This window comes from Lutjanus erythropterus, chromosome 14, assembly GCF_056507025.1.
Source record: "Lutjanus erythropterus isolate fLutEry1 chromosome 14, fLutEry1.hap2, whole genome shotgun sequence".
Taxonomy (NCBI): Eukaryota; Metazoa; Chordata; class Actinopteri; order Lutjaniformes; family Lutjanidae; genus Lutjanus; species Lutjanus erythropterus.
Genome location: NC_139330.1, coordinates 32,872,416 through 32,896,654, shown reverse-complemented (window position 1 = coordinate 32,896,654; position 24,239 = coordinate 32,872,416). Strand labels below are relative to the sequence as shown.

At 38.6% G+C, this 24,239-nt stretch overlaps 3 protein-coding genes across 3 annotated transcripts; all 3 read left to right on the top strand.

Moving 5' to 3' along the window:
• Nucleotides 1-1,666: 1,666 nt before the first annotated feature.
• Nucleotides 1,667-3,028, top strand: LOC146315776 (uncharacterized). The gene is made up of 3 exons (XM_084736571.1): nt 1,667-1,682; nt 1,829-2,150; nt 2,260-3,028. The coding sequence occupies exons 1-3, from the start codon at nt 1,667-1,669 to the stop codon at nt 2,801-2,803; spliced, it is 882 nt and encodes a 293-aa protein (XP_084592697.1). The 3' UTR covers nt 2,804-3,028.
• A 9,970-nt stretch (nt 3,029-12,998) lies between these two features.
• LOC146315775 (G-protein coupled receptor 4-like) lies at nt 12,999-15,194 on the top strand. The gene is made up of 3 exons (XM_084736260.1): nt 12,999-13,169; nt 14,255-14,442; nt 14,552-15,194. The coding sequence occupies exons 1-3, from the start codon at nt 12,999-13,001 to the stop codon at nt 15,090-15,092; spliced, it is 900 nt and encodes a 299-aa protein (XP_084592386.1). The 3' UTR covers nt 15,093-15,194.
• Nucleotides 15,195-20,565: 5,371 nt separating this feature from the next.
• LOC146315774 (uncharacterized) lies at nt 20,566-22,431 on the top strand. The gene is made up of 3 exons (XM_084736059.1): nt 20,566-20,772; nt 21,209-21,396; nt 21,506-22,431. Exons 1-3 carry the CDS (start codon nt 20,566-20,568, stop codon nt 22,008-22,010), a joined length of 900 nt encoding a protein of 299 aa, XP_084592185.1. The 3' UTR covers nt 22,011-22,431.
• The last annotated feature ends 1,808 nt before the right edge of the window (nt 22,432-24,239 follow it).

Sequence of the window (24,239 nt, the reverse complement as noted above, 5' to 3'; positions counted from 1 at the left end):
TAAGGCTGCGGGTATAGATTCATCCCTCCATCCATCCATCATGCAGGTATTTTAGAGAAGCTACATCTGAAATTCTTCAAGTATATTCTGAAAGTTAAAATGTAATAATATGATATTCGGAGAGCTAGGAAGATATCCATTATGTGTTTGTATTAAAAAGAGAGTTATTGGCTATTGGGGGAGTTTGTTGAGAGGAAAGGAAACAAAACTCAGCTGGACTTTGTATAGTTGTAGTGTATCACCATGGACCACATCTGTTGAGTGAATATTAGATGAATGAAGCTTCTCATACCTTTGGCTGGACCAGAGGTGTGATAAAATCAATTGGCTGAAGTTTACAGTTGAGCAGAGGTTAAAAGATCAGTTCCTTCTGAACTCCAGAGTACGTCATCATGTGATCTATACTGTGAATTTAAAGATTAATTTAAGTTTGAAAAGTATCTACTCTGTGAAAACAGAAGGTACTCCCAGGATTTCTGCAACTTTTTAGTTTCCAATCACAGAATTCCAAAGATGACAGGAAGATATAAAGGACTGGAAAGGGATAAAAGGTTTTGTACTTTATGTAATGATAAATTGTTGGGGAATGAATCATGTTTTGTTTGATTCTAAAAATTCAACTATTGTTGAGTATTGAAGGAGGTACTTGCCAAAATATTTTGTTAATCATCCGTCTATGTTTAAACTCATATTATTACTGCAGACACACAAACCTAGAGTAGTAGGTAAATTAGGTGTTTTTTGAGAAATGTCCTGCCATTATTTGTTTGCCTAGTTTGTCATATTGATCTATTCTTGTTGTTAACCACTGTGTTGTTGCTTTGTTTTATATTTGTACTACATACCGTGTTGTGTATTCTAGAATAATGTTACAAGCTCAACTTGGTGGAGGACCCAAATGCAGACAACAGGAGGCAGAGGGGAGAGTTCAAAATAAATTTAATTAACTTAAGACCAACAAAAGCTTACATGAACGGTGCAGGGGAATCCACAATCCAGGCAGGGAGAAAAAAACAAAAATCCATACACAAGAGAATCAAAAACACGAGGAAACACTGACAAGCACCGAGACAAGATTAGTGAATGAACCAACAAAGTAAAGAGGACAAGACACAGGATTAAATACACTAGGGACGGGGAGGAAAACAAGACACAGGTGAGGGCAGTCAACGACAGGGGAAAATAATTACTGATCAAAGGGCGGGAAAACAGACAAAGACAGGAAGTAAACCCAAAACACATGAGGGAGGAACAGAAACTACCAAAATAAAACAGGAAATAAACCGACAAAATCCAACACCTTGACAAGTAATTAAATAAACTGAAACTGTTGTGTCAACTTGAGTGATGTCACTTAACAATGTTTGGTAGATATTAAAACTTGTTCTCTGTCTACAACCTGATCTCTCAAACAGGTTTCACTCTGAAGAATGGAAGATTTCTACATGAACATCACCTCACAGAACAACAGCTATGATTACAGCAACATCACCTCCAACTACAGAAACATCACCCACGGCTATGATGGTGACTGGGCAAAGGTTACTTTCATCCTTAATGTTGTAATCATTTGTATTGGCCTTCCTCTGACCCTCGTGGCCATCTATGCTCTTTATTCTCGGGTATGTACATTATGACTGAGATTGATTTATTTACTGTCTGTGTCATGTGTCTGTTGTACAGTCTGTCTGATAACGTGTTTTATTATTTGTGTGATCCTCCCTTCTATCCTCTTATCTCCACATTTTGGAGATAAGTGTTTTTCATTGGACAACTTCCACACCTGATTAGCCAGTGTGTCATATCTGATATTTCTGACATCACAAAGGAGAATTTGATGAAAAATGCATAAATGTCTCTGACTACAACTGCTGGGTGGATCAAGAAGACATATGTGGGAGGAGGTGGAGTTCAGAACATGTTTACAACTGTTTGTTTACTTTTATCAATGTTTTCCTGCAGATACAAAATGGTCATGTTGCTCCGATCTACGTCATCAACCTTCTCATCTCTGACATCATTCAGCTCTGCTTCATGATCATTTTCATGGTACCAATTAAGGATTTGATGACAGGGACAATCTTCATTTATAGTTACATCTATACTCTGATGGTCAGTGTTGTCTTCATGGTGTGCATCGCCCTGGAAAGGTAGCTATCTGTCTGTCCAGTATGTGTGAGGCTACTTCTGTGTCTCATCATTATATTACTATATAATTCTGAAGCTCATCAAAGACTATGTGTCCATCTTGTATTACAGGTATTTGGTCATCACCCACCCACTGTGGTACCGCTTCAGACGAACCATCAAGATCTCTGTGGGGGTCTGTGTCCTGGTCTGGGTCCTGCCTCTTGTCCTTGGTACCATTTTCATTTTCTGGGTCACTCTTAAGAACCTCTTGATCATCTTTGGCATCTTCTTCCTCCTTCCCCTCCCACTGTTCATATTCTTCCTGGGTGGGACCCTCAGAGTCCTGTCTACCACCCGTGTCCCTTCTGATGAAAAGCGAAGGATTGTGGCAGTTTTGGTTCTGGTGCTGCTGATTTACACACTGCTGTTCCTGCCTGGTATAATTTTGTCCCTGTCACAGGGAGTATTTAACATTACTTTCACCAGAGTGTCTCTCATGTTTCTTAGATTTAGTCCTCTTGCAGACTTGACTCTGTATATTTTCATGAGGAAAGGGATCATAGACAAGTTTTTGTCCTCTGTGTGTTGTTGCAGAATGGACAGTGATGATACCAACAGTTCAGCAAATAGAGAGGATACAAACCAGACAGATACAGATCATCAACTGATATGATCTCCAATAAGACACCTGACTGTAGATAAAAGGATGCTGGAAAATGTTTTGGTCAACTTGTTCTGCTTCACTGTGATGATTCAACAAATGTAAATGCAGTTTGTTTGTATTAGTTTGTTAGGTGTAAGTTGATGTTTGTAATTATAATCCTTTAGTTATAGAAACAAACCATATATATTATTTTAACTGAGCTCATTAAAGCTGCTACATGGTCTTATTCCCTGACTTTCATTATGAGTGTTACCTTTATGTTTAAAAGGGAGAGCATTTAAACAGGCAATTAGCTTTTTTTTCTTCTTTTTTGTCCTTTTAGTTCTTTTAGTATTGTTTTTGTTAGGTAGTAATAATGTTTATCAAGTCAAAACTGTTTTGCTTTTTTTATTTTTTGCAAAAAATAACAAAATAAGCCTGTAGGAGATCGTGTGATCAGTTGCACGTGTGTCCATGAATATTTGACTATTTGTCCACAGCTCATCCCACATACTGCTGAACCCTTTTGCCTAAAAGTTTTGTGTACATTTAGAAAAAAAATATATATATTTTTGCGTTTCCTGGCAGAGGTCTGCACTTTACTGAGTGACCTCTTCTAGTTAAGTTTTACTTTTGACCGTTTAGTACATTTGCTAATTTTCAGGATGTGATTCAGAGCAGGTGTTTTGCAACAGCTGTTGTTTGCTTGGTAATATGGATAAAATCTTACATCACAGTGTATGTACATTTACATGAATTGTATTTTCTTGAAATTCAATAAAAGGAATCTGTTTCTTGATAAAAATGTGAATGTCTGCCTTTGACTAACTCACTGATATAAAAACAGTTTCTCTGCTGGTTGGCAAATTCAGCAATATCACACCTGAGGGAGTGCTGTTGGACTGAATATCATCACAGCTATGATTCATAGATAGATAGATAATGACAGCTGTGATGATATTCAGTCCAACAGCACTGCCTCATGTGGGATATTCCTTTATATACAACAGTTCAACTAATGCTATTTGCTCATTTACAGAAATAAACATCAAGAGATTCTGATTTCTTTGTTTTTTTGTTTTTTTTTTTACTCTTTTTTTTTTTTTTTTCTTTTTGGCTCCGTCATCACAAATAGTTTCACAACTGCACTGGGACAGAGCTGGTGCCTAGCAACACATGCACATGTTGCTCAACACTATCTCTGTCTCACACTCTGTGTACTACATGTTATATCAGACCAGCTACTTTGTGTCACAAACATTTATCTGTATGTTTCCATGTATAGTGCAGCAGTGAAATAAATCTGCTGACAGTTACTTTGGTGGCATGTTTGCTTCAGATGATGAAGACCTGTGTGGAAATGTTTCTTCCTGTAATCAGTACGATCAATATAGTATTAAAGATCTTGTGGTGTTCATTTTTAACTATCAAGGGAACCCCAGAAATATTGGTGGATTAAAATGTGTTATGAAAGTGTAATTCAGTGTAGTCATAGGTAGGGGGAGCTACAGTGTTTTAGGCCACAGAAATAATGGTGTGAGAAAAAACATTTTCTGTAGTCACTGAAAAAAAAACACCTACAATAGAAGGAGCTTTATTAATATTTTCACAGCATGTGTCAGTCTGTTTGTGAAGAAACATGTTTGAAAAAGCAGGTTTTGGAGTGTGGAAGTGACGGACACATGGCACACATCAATGTTTTTTCTGAAAAAATAATTTGAAGAAATTTTCCAAAAATATCTCTTTAGGGTAAATTTTATCCTAAAGAAACACTGTACCATAAAAGTAAGGGTTAAAGATTTGTGTTATTGTTGTTCATTTGGATCAAATGTATTACAGTAGTAATGGAAAATATTCAGTTACCTCACCTGTTTAAAATGTTTGCCATTAGAAATTGAAAACCATTGAAAATGAACTTTTTAAATAAGTTTGTTTATCTGGATATTTCCGTCACACAGCTCTGTATCTTTGTGAGACAGACTGTAGGAATGAATGTGTTAGAGAGTGTGAACATATTTCAGCAGCTTTACATCGAACAAAACTATCATAACCCTCTTTAAAACAAGACAGTGAGTCACATTTCAGTGTTTGATCATTTGTGCCACATTTAAATTCTTGTTGTCTGTTTCCTGGTGTGTGTCTTTTCTGACATATAGTATGTTGCCAACATTTGTTGTGTTGCTTCCATCTTTGGCTCACTGCTGAATAAAAAAAACAGTTTATGAACCTAAATACACAATGTCACTACTTTTCCCATCAATTAATTATCAAATAAAGCACTTTAAACAAGTAAAAATTAAACTTTACTCAGACTGACAGAAAAAGACATTTTCAGATCATTTTTGTTGTGAGAGATAACGGAGCTGAACCATGTGAGTAATAATACATGACCTCCACAGTCATGTGACAAAGTACCTGTTAGTTCACTTCAGGTTCTGCCTCTTTTTTAAAGTATTGCACATTAATTGAGGGTGAACAGTGTGTGTGTGTAAAGGGTCAAAGATGGGTACGTTACCTCGAGGCAACACTGTGCCATAGGGGGTTAAAATTTCTAAAAACTGCTGGGAAATTTTGTTGCCGTTCACCTCATATTTAAAATGTCCCCATTATACAGTTCAGAATGCTTGAAACAAAGCATTATGAGGGCTGAAAAGATCACAGGCTGACCATGATGCAATGCTTGAATTTGACCAAATATTTATTTTCGACATAGTCTCCCCTGCAGTCCACAAGTTTTCTCCATCAGTGTTGCAGTGCTTGGATTCCTGTGATATAGAAGCTCTCATCCTAATGCTCAAAAAAGTCCTCAACAGCAGATACAAATTCATCATCAGTCCGATTCCACTTCCCAGCCCAGTGTGTTTTCATGTTGGGAAACAGAATATAGTCAGATGGTTCCAAATCAGGAGAATATGGAGGGTGATCAACCAATTCAAAGCTAGAATCACACACAGCAGCCACTGCAACCATGGACTTGTGTGCAGAAGCATTGTCCTGGTGAAACGAGACCCCCTTCGTCAGTTTTCCAGGTCGTTTTGACTTGATTGCCTTCTGCAGCTCCCCCAGCAAGGTGGCATATTCATAGTAGTCAATGAACACAATGCCCTTTGCATCCTAGAAGATGGAGGCCATGACCTTACCTGCTGATGACACCTCCTTGGCCTTCTCTGGAGGTGGAGAAGACGAGTGTTTCCACTGCATGGACTGCCTTTTGGTCTCTGGCTTGAAGTGGTGGACCCAACATTCAACTTGGGAGAGCAAACGTTTCACAAAACCAACTGGATCTGCTTCAAAAAGTGTCAAGTTTACCTGTGACATGACCGGCCTGGTGTGGTTTTGATCAGGTGTCAAAAGCTGTGGCGCCCACGGAGCAGAAACCTCTGACATGCCAAGTTCGTTGTGCAGAATGTTCTTTAGTCATTCACGGGAGATACCTACAGCATTAGCATTAGCTGTAGGATTAACAGTTAAATGTCTGTCATCCATCACCATGTGGTGAACATGGTCAATGTTTTCTTGGGTGGTGGCTATGGCAGGATGTCCAGACCTTGGGTCATCTTCAAGGCTCTGCCTACCCCTCTTCAATTCAGCTACCTAACCCTAACCCACTTTTATCCAGTTGATAAAGCTGGAGCATCATCCCCTAATGTAGCAACCATGTCAGCATGAATGTCCTTGGGGGCTAAACCCTTTTTCTGCAGCTATTTGATAACACCACGGTGCCGAATTTTATTCATATTCACAAACTGTCTCTAGTATTGCTTTTCAAAGTCCTGAATTACTTTTTCAGTGTGGGTTTACCCAGAAGGAAACAATACAGTTAGTATCAGGAAAGGTTGAATTTAATGCATGCCAAGTTTCATTGCTATGGCATAACTCCTTGGTCAGACTATGAACATTTCAGCCTACCCTCATATATTATCCAACCAAATCTGAAGACAAGTTTGTCTCTGCTCAATGCTCTACTGTGTTCACCAGCTCGTCCCTCACTGTGTCTGTCTGCCACCTGGTGTTCAGTAGGTCAAGTGCAGAAGACTGACTAAACTAAAGTTAGAATGTGATCATTTGTAGTGGTTAATCACTATGACTGAGGTCATGGCATCCATTGTGCTTACAGAAATATTGATTATAGCCACTTTAGATTATAATGGATCGGCCAGGTCTTGTCAGCTTGTCAGTTATTCCATTTGTAGGAAGCTGCAGAGGGATCTATGTTTGGCCACTAGATGGCGACATGGAGCTGAAGTGACAGTGCTTTAGACGTGAACTCTACATTGGAATGTGTGTGATTTCTTATCTAGCTATTGTTCTCACTGGATTATTTAGTTGTTTATTGTTTATTTAGCAGGGACAATTCACAATGCATGTATTGTACCAGATATAACTAAAAGCTAATTTTCATCTGTAAGTAATGGGCATGTTACAGAGATAAAAGATCAGTTAAACAACTTAAATTAAAACCTTACACTTCATTGAAAAAAGACCAAATGAAAAATTAAGAAATGAAACAGCTACACTGAAGAAAACTATTGAAGAACACTGCTAAACTCACACTTGAGTACACACCATCAGCAACCCAACACCATTAAAAACAGACAGCTAATGAGCAGCTCTACTATAATGAATGGAAACAAATTACTGTAAAATCAAAATACAAATGACATGAAAATATAATTAATATATGAAGATTTTAATTATTATTTTTAATCAAAAATGTATATCTCTCTTTTGTCTCACTCACATGCATGCACAGAAACCAGTGGTCACCATTGTACCATTTTGCACAGTATGTACAAATTACTCTGGACGGTGATGTGCTGTACCTGAAAGCATTTACTTGCATGCTGGTGACATACAGGCTGACTGTTTATGCAGGAAAGCTAACTTCACACACACACACACACACACACACACACATACACACACACACACACACACACACACACACACACACACACACACACACACACACACACTGCGACTGTGTGACAGGGTACACAGAGGTTAAGCTCTGGACCAATCACAGTCATGCATTTTTCAGAACCAATAGGAATACTCGTTACTATCTCAAATTCTCAACGTTACAGTTAACACATCTTACTTATATATTCTATGATAATATTAGATTCCCTTTCTTATGAAAACACAACAACAACAAAAAAAACCCCATATATTTCAGATTAGATAGTCCTTTTAGTCCAGAACAAATCTAGGTTTGACCTCTCGTCCATACCTTGTGTGGTGAGGTGCAGTCTGAGGGGATGTTTCACTTGTGGTCAGTGAGGTATGTGGTGTGGTGCTCTGTGGTGTGTGCTACTTGTTGTGATCAGGTTTTTCATCAGTGTGAGTATTGTGTGTCTCTTTTGAGTCAAGGAGTTGACATCTGTACCATCTATACTCTTGTCCTTCAGGTGTACGTATGTGTTATGACCTGTCGGTGTCAGCAAGCTTAATAAACTTTCCTGGAGTGAGCATGTTGGCAACATCTCCTAAGCAGCTGAGCTGGTGATCTGAAGCTGTCAACTGGAGTGTTGCGAGGGGTCTCTTTGGTCAGCTTTGGCCTTTCCCATGAGCGATTTAGCAATCTGCACAGTTTCTTCTGCAAGACCATTGCTCTGGGGATAGTGCAGGCTAGTGGTGATAACTTTGAGATTTGGATGTGTAGCCGTTAGGCTTCCCTTCTTGTAGCAGGACTGCACCTAGTCTGTACTTAGATGCGTCAACTTGTAGCCTGGTCAAAATATGTTAGAACTGGTCCTGGCTCTCATGTGATTAACTCCTTCATTTTCCTGACTGCTTTGTCATGTTTGCACATCCCATATGAATACACTGGACTCTTTCAACAGGTTACACATGGGTGTGTTGATGTCTGAGAGCAAAGGGACAAACTTTGACACGTAGTGGTATATCCCCATATGTGGACATCATCTTTTTCAAAAAGAGCTTCATGTTCAAACATAAGATAAGTCATTATATTTATTGGTTCCTCCTAATCCCAAATAGCTAGAAGAAATTTAAAATGCAAGGCAAACCAAAGCTCAGGTCTTAGGAGGTTATATACAATGGTCTGCAAGTCATTCTGATTTCTCTCTTTTCACTGTGACTTTAGTGATTTGACTGTTAACCTGCTGCAAACACAAACTGTGAACAGATTTTTACCTCTCCTGGAGAATTTCTCTGGACAGAATCTACTGGAAAGCGGAAGTTGTTGGAACAACTGAATTCTTGGATTTACTGGACTGTTGTGGAAAACTGCAGAGCCTGAAAATGACCCTCAGTCAACCACTGATGGACGAGGGACACCTGCTGAGGGGAGCTGCCCATGAGCTGGACGTTCACTGTGTGGGTAAGACAAGCGGGCCAAATTTCAGAAAATACAAAAGAACTGTTCACTATGAACGTCAGGATGTCAGGGTGCACAGGTGAAATCAAACCAGGGCACGTTCTCAGGGATTGAAGGAAAAAAAAGGTTTAATCACTAGAGTTTGCAAGTATTTGGCCATAAATGCATCACTACTGTCTGCATGCTGGTGTCCCGTCACATGCAGGGGGTGACCTTTAATTTTTTCGTCTTTCCCCCTCAGAGGTCCACTACTGACATACAGAGTCCTCATACTTGAGTTGTCTTAGAACAACTCAGGAAAAGGTGCAGTGTTCTTTCTTTCTTCTGACCAACTACTGTACTTTCACTCGTATCCATCTGTTGTCTTTTGTTAAAGCTACTACAAGAAGCGTTTATATTTTACTGACTTTGGAGGCCCTGTGGATAAAAAGTGTTTCCACTACAACGACCACAGAATAAAACGTCAACGTTCATTTGATTTCAAGGAAACTCCGACATGGTGGCAGGCATCAAGGAAACAGAAATCAAAATAGCCGATCTTCTCTCTAATGGTCTTGTTAACTTATGTATGCCATATAGACACATCAATTATAAATAGAGACTGTTTCATAACCAGTTAAAAACTCCCTGCAGTAGCTTTAACTAGCTAGTCAAGATTCTCTCTCTTTCTCATTCTCTCTCTGTCTTCTGTTTGATATTTGTACCTCCTCACTTCCTCAGAAGATGGGGTGTATAAATTATCAGTAACCTACTGCATGTTGTCACTTCCCATACTGACTGCAAAGTGTTTGGGTGCAGAGGACAAAACATCAGACGGTGTAGGGAACTCATCCAGGTGTGCTCTCACAGCTTTCAAAGGTAAAGTTTGTGACATTACTATTTTCCCTATATGTATTATATGTAGAGATGATAAGAACTGCAAATGATCATGAAATCTGAAGTGCCTGAATATTTATATGAATATATAATTAAGCATTATTGATCAGGAAATGTTACTTCCTTTTAAACAGCTGGAATGATTGAGTGAGTTGAATTAATTTTGCAAAGTTTAGGGATTTTTGTATCAACCCAGGCAATTATCTAAACGTAGTGATACAGTTGAAGAATCGCTGGTCAGGAGGCCTCTGAAAGCCTCACGTGAAGCCCCGAATCTAGGATGGCGACTTGAGAAGACACCATGCATGCAGATATAATGGCAGCAGTGGAGGCTGACTAAGATCAAACTAAGATCATGCTGATTACCATCAAAGCAGCTGTACCTGCCATTTTGAATACAAGAAAATATTCATCTGTGAGGGTCCCAGGCATTGATTCATAGGACAGGCCAGGAGTACAATAAAAAGCTGCGGATAATTACCTTAAATGTTTGTGGCACAAGAAGTGAATCAGAGATTCTGGACTTCACTGAAATGTGCAGAAAACATGATATTCTATGTTTCACTGAGACAGAAACAGCCAATATAGACATACCAGAATTAACTGAAAAGTTCACTCACATGGGTTTCAAAGTGTTTATCAAGAATAGAAATAATCTCACTAACTGAGATCAGGTGGAGTCATAATCACAGTAAGTAATGCCATTCAGGATAAGTGTGTCCAGAGTGATGCCTGTGTACAAATGAATAGAAATATGTTGAACTATGAGAAAGATTTGGTGCTTTTGGCAGTTTATATCCGGCCATACAAGGAAAGATACTCTAATATCAGTATGTCTGACGAGTTGACACAAACTATCCTTGATCTCTCCATTGATACCAATTATTTCGTGATCTGTGGGGACTTGAATGCACACACTCAGGAGAGGGAGGTATGGGTTATGGATAGATACCTGTCAGATGATACAGACTGTTGCCTGTTCTCTGATAAGCTCTGTGTTACTGAACAGGTGTTGTTTGGGAACTATAAAGTTTACAAAGAGGAAGCAGTGACACATCATGATTGCATACATGACTCGGTTACTCAAGACAGGCCAAGAATTGGTAAAAGGATAAAAGAAAGAAATGCGCCGAAAATATACAGTTTGTTATTCAATTAGGGTGCTATGTCTGTTGATGAAATATGCAGAATTATAACTGATAGTGAGAGAGTCACTTTCTCTAGACATATGGAGAAAATGAATAAGACTGTGCATGTGAAAAATAAGCCACAATTTAATCCTAATACTAAAAGTAAAGAATATAAAAGAGAAGTAATTAAAGCACAGAGAGCTCATAGAAAGAAATTTAACAATGAGCTTAGGAAAATGTAAGTTAAAAACCCATATTGGGCTAAGTTATATTGGAATATATTAGCTGATAATAAGGATGAAGATTGTCCTGTTCAGTTAAAAGATTTCTGGCAGATAGTGAACTCCAAAAGGAAGAGTTAACAGTTAACTTGCTATTGAGTCACTAACTGCTGATTTTACAGAGAAGGAAATCTTTTAATGTATAGAAAGCCTTAAGAGTGGAAAGGCTGCGGGTATAGATTCATCCCTCCATCCATCCATCATGCAGGTATTTTAGAGAAGCTACATCTGAAATTCCTCAAGTATATTCTGAAAGTTAAAATGTAATAATATGATATTTGGAGAGCTAGGAATATATCCATTATGTGTTTGTATTAAAAAGAGAGTTATTGGCTATTGGGGGAGTTTGTTGAGAGGAAAGGAAACAAAACTCAGCTGGACTTTGTATAGTTGTAGTGTATCACCATGGACCACATCTGTTGAGTGAATATTAGATGAATGAAGCTTCTCATACTTTTGGCTGGACCAGAGGTGTGATAAAATCAATTGGCTGAAGTTTACAGTTGAGCAGAGGTTAAAAGATCAGTTCCTTCTGAACTCCAGAGTACGTCATCATGTGATCTATACTGTGAATTTAAAGATTAATTTAAGTTTGATAAGTATCTACTCTGTGAAAACAGAAGGTACTCCCAGGATTTCTGCAACTTTTTAGTTTCCAATCACAGAATTCCAAAGATGACAGGAAGATATAAAGGACTGGAAAGGGATAAAAGGTTTTGTACTTTATGTAATGATAAATTGTTGGGGGATGAATCATGTTTTGTTTGATTCTAAAAATTCAACTATTGTTGAGTATTGAAGGAGGTACTTGCCAAAATATTTTGTTAATCATCCGTCTATGTTTAAACTCATATTATTACTGCAGACACACAAACCTAGAGTAGTAGGTAAATTAGGTGTTTTTTGAGAAATGTCCTGCCATTATTTGTTTGCCTAGTTTGTCATATTGATCTATTCTTGTTGTTAACCACTGTGTTGTTGCTTTGTTTTATATTTGTACTACATACCATGTTGTGTATTCTAGAATAATGTTATGAGTTCAACTTGGTGGAGGACCCAAATGCAGACAACAGGAGGCAGAGGGGAGAGTTCAAAATAAATTTAATTAACTTAAGACCAACAAAAGCTTACATGAACGGTGCAGGGGAATCCACAATCCAGGCAGGGAGAAAAAAAGACAAAAATCCATACACAGGAGAATCAAAAACACGAGGAAACACTGACAAGCACCGAGACAAGATGAGTGAATGAACCAACAAAGTAAAGAGGACAAGACACAGGATTAAATACACTAGGGACGGGGAGGAAAACAAGACACAGGTGAGGGCAGTCAACGACAGGAGAAAATAATTACTGATCAAAGGGCGGGAAAACAGACAAAGACAGGAAGTAAACCCAAAACACATGAGGGAGGAACAGAAACTACCCAAATATAACAGGAAATAAACCGACAAAATCCAACACCGTGACAAGTAATTAAATAAACTGAAACTGTTGTGTGAACTTCAGTGATGTCACTTAACAATGTTTGGTAGATATTAAAAACTTGTTCTCTGTCTATAACCTGATCTCTCAAACAGGTTTCACTCTGAAGAATGGAAGATTTCTACATGAACATCACCTCACAGAACGACAGTTATGATTACAGCAACATCACCCACGGCTATGATGGTGACTGGGCAAAGGTTACATTCATCCTTAATGTTGTAATCATTTGCATCAGCCTTCCTCTGACCCTCGTGGCCATCTATGCTCTTTATTGTCAGGTATGTACATTATGACTGAGATATGACTTGATTTATTTACTGTCTGTGTCATGTGTCTGTCGTACAGTCTGTCTGTTCACATCTTCATCTAACTTGGGGTCGAGGTGTCAGGGGGCTGAGACAAAGTGTTGTAATGACCTATACATTTAAAGGAATAATTGACTCCAAAATTAAAATTAACACGAACTTTATTGGATTATAAACACATGCAGGTTAATGGTTGTTGAGTTTTAAGGCATCATTTAGCTACAACCCAAAGAAAAACATAAAACAGTTGTCATGTTTGTCAGAATCATTGTTCGAAGTCACTGAAACATTTTGCAGACATTCATGGTCCATGTAACAGTCGAATATATGAAATGTGCCTTTAAGATGTGTCACTTAGCAGCAACGTCATCAAGCACCGTCTGTTATGATTTGAGTTAGTTGAGAGTGTACCCAATGCTGGTCGGATGTATTTTTGTGAGCTCCTACTTTCCTTCCTCCTCTCAGCTCAACCGTGATGGTATTAAGTTCGCGTGGTAACTATTTTGTTCATGTATGAAAATATAGTAGCCGTACAACCGGGCTTGGTAAGGTTGGAGTGTTTTTAAGTTGATGTAAAAATAAACGACGAGCATTTGTGAAATCCAGCACTTCTGTGGCCTCGAGTTTCTGCCTGTCGTCTCACTCCAAGCTACATGGATTCAAAACCATCACATCCACCATGAGATTGTTGACTCTTATCTTTCAGTAAAATGTCTCAACAAGGCTTACTGGATGGATTGCAATGTAAAAATGACACATTAATGTTCATTAATAACAGCCTAATTATTTCATTTTTGTTCCTGATGCTCGGCTGTTACTAATATGTGAGTCTATATTTAATGCATGTTTCTTTTACCCTCCAATCTTGTAAATCCATTTGTTTTATGTTTAAGGTCTTCAGAGACAGAGAAGAATTTTCTCTGCAAACTGATAAACTGAGTGACCTCAGTAAATCCAGTGGAAATATAATTAAACTGTGATAACGTGTCCTATTATTTGTGTGATCCTCCCTCCCAGTTTACAACTGTTTGTTTATTTTTATCAATGTTTTCCTGCAGATACGAAATTATCATGTTGCTCCGATCTACGTCATCAACCTTCTGATCTCTGACATCATTCAGCTCTGCTGCATGATCATTTTCATGGTACCAATTAAGGATTTGATGACAGGGACAATCTTCATTTTTAGTTACATCTATACTCTGATGGTCAGTGTTGGCTTCATGGTGTGCATCGCCCTGGAAAGGTAACTATCTGTCTGTCCAGTATGTGTGAAGCTACTTCTGTGTCTCACCATTATATTACTATATAATTCTGAAGCTCCTCAAAGTCTATGTGTCCATCTGGTATTACAGGTATTTGGTCATCGCCCACCCACTGTGGTACCGCTTCAGACGAACCATCAAGATCTCTGTGGGGGTCTGTGTCCTGGTCTGGGTCCTGCCTCTTGTCTATGGTATCATTTTCAGTTTCTGGGTCACTGGTGAGAACCTCTTTATCATCTTTGGCGTCTTCTTCTTCCTTCCCCTCCCACTGTTCATATTCTGCCTGGGTGGGACCCTCAAAGCCCTGTCTACCACCCGTGTCCCCGCTGATGAAAAACGAAGGATTGTGGCAGTTTTGGTTCTGGTGCTGTTGATTTACACACTGCTGTTCCTGCCTACCATCATTTTGCTCCTGTCACAGGGAGACTTATTTAACATTGCACTCTACAACCTCTCTCTCGTCTTTCTTAAGTTTAGTCCTCTTGCAGACTTGACTCTGTATATTTTCATGAAGAAAGGGATCATAGACAAGTTTTTGTCCTCTGTGTGTTGTTGCAGAATGGACAGTGATGATACCAACAGTTCAGCAAATAGAGAGGATACAAACCAGACAGATACTGTAATCAAGTGATATGATCTCCAATAAGACACCTGACTGTAGATAAAAGGATGCTGGGAAATGTTTTGGTCAACTTGTTCTGGTTCACTGTGATGACTTAAACAAATGTAAATACAGTTTGTATTAGTTTGTTAGGTGTAAATTGTTTGTAATTATAATCCTAAACCACGTATATTATTTTAACTGAGCTCATTAAAGCTGGCCACACGGTCTTATTCCCTGATTTTTATTTTGATTGTTACCTTTATGTTTAAAAGGGAGAGCATTTAAAGAGGGCATCAGCATTTTTTCTTTTTTGTTCTTTTAATTTAGTATTGTTTTTTTTCTTAGGTAGAAATAATGTTTGTCTTTTTTGATTTTTTTTTTGTAAAAATAACAAAATAAGCCTGTAGGAGATCATGTGATCGGTTGCATGTGTGTCCATGAATATTTGACTATTTGTCCACAGCTCATCCCACATACTGCTGGACCCTTTACCCTAAAAGTTTTGTGTGCATTTAGAAAAAAACTAATCTTTTTGGGTTTCCTGGCAGAGGTCTGCACTTTACTGAGTGACCTCTTCTAGTTAAGTTTTACTTTTGACCGTTTAGTACATTTGCTAATTTTCAGGATGTGATTCAGAGCAGGTGTTTTGCAACAGCTGTTGTTTGCTTGGCAATATGGGTAAAATCTTACATCACAGTGTATGTACATTTACATGAATTGTATTTTCTTGAAATTCAATAAAAGGAATCTGTTTCTTGATAAAAATGTGAATGTCTGCCTTTGACTAACTCACTGAAATAAAACTTGATATGAAAACAGTTTCTCTGCTGGTTGGCAAATTCAGCAATATCACACCTGAGGGAGTGCTGTTGGACTGAATATCATCACAGCTGTGATTCATAGATAGATAGATAATGACAGCTGTGATGATATTCAGTCCAACAGCACTGCCTCATGTGGGATATTCCTTTATATACAACAGTTGAACTAATGCTATTTGCTCATTTACAGAAATAAACATCAAGAGATTCTGATTTCTTTGTTTTTTTGTTTTTTTTTTTACTCTTTTTTTTTTTTTCTTTTTGGCTCCGTCATCACAAATAGTTTGACAACTGCACTAGGACAGAGCTGTTGCCTAGCAACACATGCACATGTTGCTCAACACTATCTCTGTCTCACACTCTGTGTACTACATGTTATATCAGACCAGCTACTTTGTGTCACAAACATTTATCTGTATGTTTCCATGTATAGTGCAGCAGTGAAATAAGTCTGCTGACAGTTACTTTGGTGGCATGTTTGCTTCAGATGATGTAGACCTGTGTGGAAATGTTTCTTCCTGTAATCAGTACGATCAATATAGTATTAAAGATCTTGTGGTGTTCATTTTTAACTATCAAGGGAACCCCAGAAATATTGGTGGAGTAAAATGTGTTATGAAAGTGTAATTCAGTGTAGTCATAGGTAGGGGGAGCTACAGTGTTTTAGGCCACAGAAATAACGGTGTGAGAAAAAACATTTTCTGTAGTCACTGAAAAAAAACACCTACAATAGAAGGAGCTTTATTAATATTTTCACAGCATGTGTCAGTCTGTTTGTGAAGAAACATGTTTGAAAAAGCAGGTTTTGGAGTGTGGAAGTGACGGACACATGGCACACATCAATGTTTTTTCTGAAAAAATAATTTGAAGAAATTTTCCAAAAATATTCCTTTAGGTTCAATTTTATCCTAAAGAAACACTGTGCCATAATAGTATGGGTTAATGTATTACAGTAGTAATGGAAAATATTCAGTTACCTCACCTGTTTAAAATGTTTGCCATTAGAAATTGAAAACCATTGAAAATGAACTTTTTAAATAAGTTTGTTTATCTGGATGTTTCCGTCACACAGCTCTGTATCTTTGTGAGACAGACTGTAGGAATGAATGTGTTAGAGAGTGTGAACATATTTCAGCAGCTTTACATCAAAGCAAACTATCATAACCCTCTTTAAAACAAGACAGTGAGTCACATTTCAGTGTTTGATCATTTGTGCCACATTTAAATTCTTGTTTGTTTCCTGGTGTGTGTCTTTTCTGACATATAGTATGTTGCCAACATTTGTTGTGTTGCTGCCATCTTTGGCTCACTGCTGAATAAAAAAAATGTTATCAATGCATTTTGCACCCAATGTTACATTGGTCGAACAGTTTATGAACCTAAATACATAATATCACTACTTTTCCATCAATTAATTATCAAATAAAGCACATTAAACAATTAAAAATTAAACTTTACTCAGACTGACAGAACACATTTTCAGATCATTTTTGTTGCGTCCTGTCACAAAGTACCCATCAGTTTACTTCAGGTTCTGCCTCTTTTTTAAAGTATTGCACATTAATTGAAGGTACACAGTGTGTGTGTAAAGGGCCAAAGATGGGTACGTTACCTCGAGGCAACACTGTGCCATGGGGGGTTAAAATTTCTAGAAACTGCTGGGAAATTTTGTTGCAGTTAACCTCATAATTAAAATATGACCATTGAATGGTTCAGAATGCTTGAAACAAAGCATTATATTATCCAGCCACATCTGAAGACAAGTTTGTCTCTGCTCAATGCTCCACTGTGTTCACCAGCTCGTCCCTCACTGTGTCTGTCTGCCACCTGGTGCTCAGCAGGTCGAACATGCTGATATGTGTGTGATTTCTTATTTAATCACTCTTCTTGTCGGATTATTTAGCTATTTATTGTTTATTTAGCAGTGCACAATAACCAAAAGCTTGTTTTCATCTGTGGCACCTGAACAGAGTTAGTTAAATAGCATAAATGAAAACCTTACACTTGATTCAAAACAAAATACATATAATAGCAAATGAAAAACTAAGAAACAAAACAGCCATCTTGAAACAAACCATTGAAGAACACTGCTGACCTCCCACTTGGGCATAGACCATCAGCAATCCCAGCACCATTCAAAACAGACAGCTAATGAGCATCTCTACTATAATGAATGGAAACAAATCAGACAAATCAAAAATTCGAAAAAAATTAATCTAATGTCTGTTTCTTTGTCTCACAATGAACCAATAGTCATCATGGAAATGTGTGTTATATACAAGAGTCTGCAGATCTGATTTCTCTCTTTTCACTGTGAGTTTTGTGAGTTGACCTGCTGCAAACAAACTGTGGACAGATTTCTAACCCTCCTGGAGAATCTCTCTAGAAGGAATCGACTGGAAAGCGGAAGCTGTTGGAACAACTGAATTCTTGGATTTACTGGACTGTTGTGGAAAACTGCAGAGCCTGAAAAATGACCCTCAGTCGACCACTGATGGACGAGGGACACCTGCTGAGGGAAGCCGCCCATGAGCTGGACGTTTGTATCATGAATTTAAAACTGCTTTATGTCTGAAATCAGGCCTGGTGACCCTCTGACCTCAACTCTGGGGACAGTTGCAACATGTTTAAAATACATCAAATTTTACCGATAATATTCAATCTCACTATATTTCCGTGTGAGGCAGAATGCATGGTAAAATTAGTCAGCCAGCTCCTGGCTCACTTGGGCAGATAAAGAAACACAGGCAACAGTTTGTTCTTTGGGCTCAGAGCCCACACACTGTCTCTGAGTCCCAGGCTCGGGGAATGGGTCGAATTGAACCCGGAAGCGGGACCAAGGGTGGGGACGTGTACCCTCGGATCCGAATAGTTCAGTTCATTCACAGGCAGAGGTATCAGAGAGGGGCTTACAGGACATGCAGCCAACGAGGTTAGGGGTCAGGGGAGCAGGCGGACGAGGCAGCAGAAGCGAGAAGGAGCCAGGTGAGGGATTGAGGAGCCGACAGGTAGGTGAAAGTAGAACACACACACACACACACAGGAACGCATTTGGCATCTCACTGACTTATATTTCTTAACCTGACACGCCACATGGTTTGTTGCACAGAACCATCTGAGAAGTTGTCCTTGGAAACTGTTTGGAAAAGGGCAGGCACTTTCAAAAAACACTTGCCAGGTGACGGGATGGACAACCTGTCTATCATGTCTAACATGGGTTAACTTCAACCAATCAGACCAAAATAAGTCTCTGCTTCTCCTGTGTGTCAACTGCCATTTACTGTGGCTATTATCCTGGCTATAGATAATTATCTAAAATGGTTACTAGGAATGTCACGATAACAGAAATTTAGTAATCGATACCAATACTAGTGACTTTTCGATGATTCTCCATACCTAAATTGATACCAACAGAAAAGACGAAAACTTTTTGGACAAAAGACTGAGGGGGAAATTTACTGAGCCCGACACAAATCACAATCAGTGTCAGGAGAGCAGGTTGCCATGTCTGGAAAGTAATGCGAAAGTGATTTCTGCTCAGATATGAGGTCTGTTGCTTTTTTCTCTCTCATCTTCTCCCTTGTTTTCCCTTCATGTTTTAACAGTTAATTTAAACAGAACACATCTGTAGGTCTTTGCTGTACATTTTAGCCTGATGTTCAGCTGCACAGAGTAGAAAAAGAACAGAGTGCAGATTTTCAAGATTTAACCCGTTTCTTTGTGCTTTGATCACCAATCACCCAAGCTGATGTCATAAATTGATTTTTGTTATTTTGATTGTTAAGTTATTGTTACTGATATGTTGCATTTAAAGAAATTCTGTAACTTTGTAAATAATTCTGAAAATAATATACTGTCTTGGTCAACCTGCCAGAAAGGAAGCGTCATTATTAATATCTCCTCTTTTCAGGATATAACAGTGACAGAGACAGAGACAGAGCACTGGAAGCACTTCTCTGTTCACCACTGCAGCCAGCGTGTGTGTGTGTGTGTGTGTGTGTGTGTGTGTGTGTGTGTGTGTGTGTGACTGACAGGGAGACAGAGGGAGGGAGGACGGTAAGAGGACTATTGCACACAATGATTCTGGGAGTCACTGATACTTAATCTGACCTGCTGCTTTGTCACTTTTTTAGAGAAAATCGATCACTACATGTGTGGCATGTAGACACATTATGAATGTTTCTTCATTATAAATTATAATGACTGCTTTATAACCAGGTAAAAACTCCCTGTAGCTGCTTTAAGTAACTAGTCAACATTCTTTCTTTCTCGCTGCCTCTCCCTCTCTCTCTCTCTCTCTCTCTCTCTCTCTCTCTCTCTCTCTGTGTGTGTGTGTGTGTGTGTGTGTGTGTTTAAATCACTTGAAATTTAATCCGCCTCACAGGTCATGCCGTGTATATTCATGCCTTTTCATTTTTTCAAAAGAGGAGGTACAGATTCTCATCAACATGTTATTGCTTGTCATATTGACTGCAGACTGTTTGGATAAAAGGACAAAACATCAGATGTTGTAGAGAACTCGTCTAGGTGTGCTCTTGCAGGTTCTGAAGGTAAAGTTTGTGACACTACTATTTTTCTTATATGTATTATATGTGGATATATAAGACAGTGTGTGGTAGATATTAAAAACTTGCTCTTTGTCCAGAACTTGATCTCTCAAACAGGTTACTCTCTGAAGAATGGAAGATTTCTACATGAACACCACCTCACAGAACAACAGCTATGATTACTGGAACATGACGACCGATTATGATTACAGCAACATGAAAGACGACTATGAAGATTACTGGGAAAAGGCTGCATTCATCCTTGATGTGGTGACAATTGTAACCATTTGCATCAGCCTTCCTCTGACCCTCGTGGCCATCTATGCTCTTTATTCTCAGGTATGTACATTATGACTGAGATTGATTTATTTATAAATTTATTTTAATTAATTAATAATAATAATAATAATAATTTTTGTCTGTGTCATCTTCATCTGACTTGGGGTCGAGGTGTCAGGGGGCTGAGACAAAGTGTTGTAATGACCTATAAAAAAGGAATAATTTACTCCATAATTAAAATTAACACAAAGATTATTGGATTAAAAACACATGCAGGTTAATGGTTGTTGAGTTTTAAGCGGCCATTTTTTCTACATTATTTATTATTACTCAAAGGCTGATCTTTCTTTTTTTTTTTTAAGAAATGTCTGGATGGACTGGCATAAATGTCTCTGACTACAACTGATGAGTGGATCAAGAAGACATATGTGGGAGGAGGTGGAGTTCAGAACATGTTTACAACTCTTTGTTTACTTTTATCAATGTTTTTCTGCAGGTACGAAAAGATCATGTTGCTCCGATCTACGTCATCAACCTTCTCATCTCTGACCTCATTCAGCTCTGCTGCTTGACAGTTAGGGTGGCACCAGTTCGCAATCCCTTGACGTATGACATCTTTATTTCTAGTTACGTCTATTGTCTGGTGGTCAGTGTTGGCTTCATGGTGTGCATCGCCCTGGAAAGGTAGCTATCTGTCTGTCCAGTATATGTGAAGCTACTTCTGTGTCTCACCATTATATTACTATATAATTCTGAAGCTCATCAAAGACTATGTGTCCATCTTGTATTACAGGTATTTGGTCATCGTCCACCCACTGTGGTACCGCTTCAGACGAACCATCAAGATCTCTGTGGTGGTCTGTGTCCTGGTCTGGACTGTTCCTCTTGTCTTTGTCATAATTTTCTTTTTCTTAGTTGATTCTGATATTGTGCTAATCATCTTTGGTGTCCTCTTCTTCCTTCCCCTCCCACTGTTCATATTCTTCCTGGGTGCAACCCTCAAAGTCCTGTCTACCACCCACATTCCCTCTGAAGAAAAACGAAGGATTGTGGGAGTTTTGGTTCTGGTGCTGCTGATTTACACACTGCTGTTCTTGCCCACCATCATTTTGCTCCTGTCACTGGGAAATCTATTTAACATTACACTCTACAGCCTGTCTTCAATTTTTATTCAGTTGAGTCCTCTTGCAGACTCGACTCTTTATGTTTTCATGAGGAAAGGGGCCATAGACAAACTTTTGTCCTCTGTGTGTTGTTGCAGAATGGACAGTGATGATACCAACAGTTCATCAGTATGAATGATGACAACATTTACACAGTCAGCTTCATGTAGGCAGAGAAAGAGAGAGAGAGAGAGAGAGAGAGAGAGAGAGAGAGAGAGAGAGAGAGAGAGAGAGAAAGGAGAGAAAACAGAAGGAGAAATGTAGACAAATAGAAAAGACAGAGAGCAGACAGATACTGTCATCTACTGATATGATCTCCAATAAGACACCTGACTGTAGATAAAAGGATGCTGGTATATGTTTTGGTCAATTTGTTCTGGTTCACTGTGATAACATGTTTTTTATTAGTTTGTTAAATGTTGATGTGTCATTATTATCACACAGAAAAAAACATTAACTGAGCTCATTATAGTTAGCACATCCTCTTATTCCTAAAACTTGTTTGTATGTTTAACAGGGAGAGCATCTTAACAGGTCATTGGGACTTTTTCTTTATTGGTCTTCTTAATTATAAGTGATATATGTTCATCCAAAACTGTTTTGCTTTTTGTTCTTTTTGGTAAAAATGAGAACGTAAATTACATACTGCTTTTGTTATCTCGGCCAGACATAAGCCTGCAGAGGATCATGTGATCGGCTGCATGTCTGTCCATTAATATCTGACTATTGGTCCACAGCTAATTTCACATACCACTGGATCCATCAGCCTAAAATTTACATTTAGAATAAAAAGAATATTCTTTTTGGGTTTCCTGGCAGATATCTGCACTCTATTGAGTGACCTCTTCTAATTTAGTTTTGTTTTTGACCATTTAGTAACATGCTAGTTTGTAGGATGTGATCCAGAGCAGGTATTTTGCAACAGCTGTTGTTTGCTTGGCAATATGGATAAGCTCTTATGTCAGTGTATGTACATTTATATGAAATTATATTTCCTTGAAATTCAATTAAAATTCAGTTTTTAGACAAAAATGTGAATGTTTGTCTTTGACTAGCTCACTGAATTAAAACCTGATATGAAGACAGTTTCTCTGCTAGTTGATAAATTCAGCAATATCTCACATGAGTGGGTGCTGTTGGACTGGATTTCATCACAGCTGTGATTCGTAGATAGATAGTTAATCACAGCTGTGATGATATTCAGTCCAACAGCACTCCCTCATGTGTGATACTGCTTTCATACAACAGTTAAAGCTCCACTAGGCAACATTATTTTGGAATAATTGAGAAATATTTTCCTAAAAACCTTTCAGCTTATTGTAAGTCAGGTGTTCTGAGAGAGAACCAGACTTCTGCACCTCCTCTATGGCTGTTTGCAGCATTTAGAGAATCTGGCCTGTGATGGTAGACTTAAAGCAATCACAGGTCTTTTAGGACCTGGGGGACTCCTCTTACTAGTGCAGCTGCCTGTGCACATTCCTTCAGTTAGACCCTGAATCAATGATGGACGCTACTGCAGGGAACATTGCTGTAAAACAGCATTATAATAAAGAGAAAAGAGCCTAATGAGCAACATCCTCAACCCAGGAGTTTGTCAGCTCACTCAGTTACTTTTGACTTCACCTTCAGTTGTGTTCATTCATGTGTATCACAGAGCTTTGCCAAGGGCCGAGAGCACCGGGTCCAGAACCAGAGCTGACTAACAGCTGCTCAGAGTCGGGGAGCTCTGCAGGAGAGGGTCGGTGGCTGAGTGGAGCTTCTGCAGGAAAAAAAAAAAACACCCAAATGGCTGTGATGCTGGCTACTTTACTGGCAGAATAGGAGCTCAGAGTGTATAATTCACACTTTTGGGATTAAAAAGAGGATTTATCTTCACCCCTGCTTCAACTTTCTCTAGCAACAACAAAGAAATCATGGAGCTGTGGACCTGCCAGATGAGACCATTTGTTTTTGAAACTTTTGAGATGAAAAAGTGGATTTATTTTTCCTCCTGTCTCTCAGCCCCCCTGCAGCAGTGATTTATGAAACAATAATGAATGTGCTGATGGACCAGATGAGACCTCAGAGTTCGTTTTTTAAACTTATGGGATTAAAAAATGGATTTATCTTCATGTTTGCTTGTAAACCTGTGTGCAGCAGCACCATGGAGGAGCCAACAGCGCTGTTTACAGGGTGAGTAAATGACACTATTACAGACACTGTGCTTTTGTACTTACATTTTTGGCTGCGCAAGTCAAACCGTGTTCCTGCTGAGTTGAATTTCTATGACTGCTTATATCGCTGAATGAATGTAGTTTCTCTCCTTTGTTGGTGTTTTTTTTTACTGTCAGGTGTCTGTTTTATTACACACAGCTGTTCACTGAA

Coding starts and splice junctions, on each gene's coding strand:
- LOC146315776 (XM_084736571.1), top strand. Junction 2,151..2,259: donor GTGTGCATCGCCCTGGAAAG/GTAGCTATCTGT, acceptor CTTGTATTACAG/GTATTTGGTCATCACCCACC.
- LOC146315775 (XM_084736260.1), top strand. CDS start 12,999: ATGGAAGATTTCTACATGAACATCACCTCACAGAACGACAGTTATGAT. Junction 13,170..14,254: donor TCTATGCTCTTTATTGTCAG/GTATGTACATTA, acceptor GTTTTCCTGCAG/ATACGAAATTATCATGTTGC. Junction 14,443..14,551: donor GTGTGCATCGCCCTGGAAAG/GTAACTATCTGT, acceptor CTGGTATTACAG/GTATTTGGTCATCGCCCACC.
- LOC146315774 (XM_084736059.1), top strand. CDS start 20,566: ATGGAAGATTTCTACATGAACACCACCTCACAGAACAACAGCTATGAT. Junction 20,773..21,208: donor TCTATGCTCTTTATTCTCAG/GTATGTACATTA, acceptor GTTTTTCTGCAG/GTACGAAAAGATCATGTTGC. Junction 21,397..21,505: donor GTGTGCATCGCCCTGGAAAG/GTAGCTATCTGT, acceptor CTTGTATTACAG/GTATTTGGTCATCGTCCACC.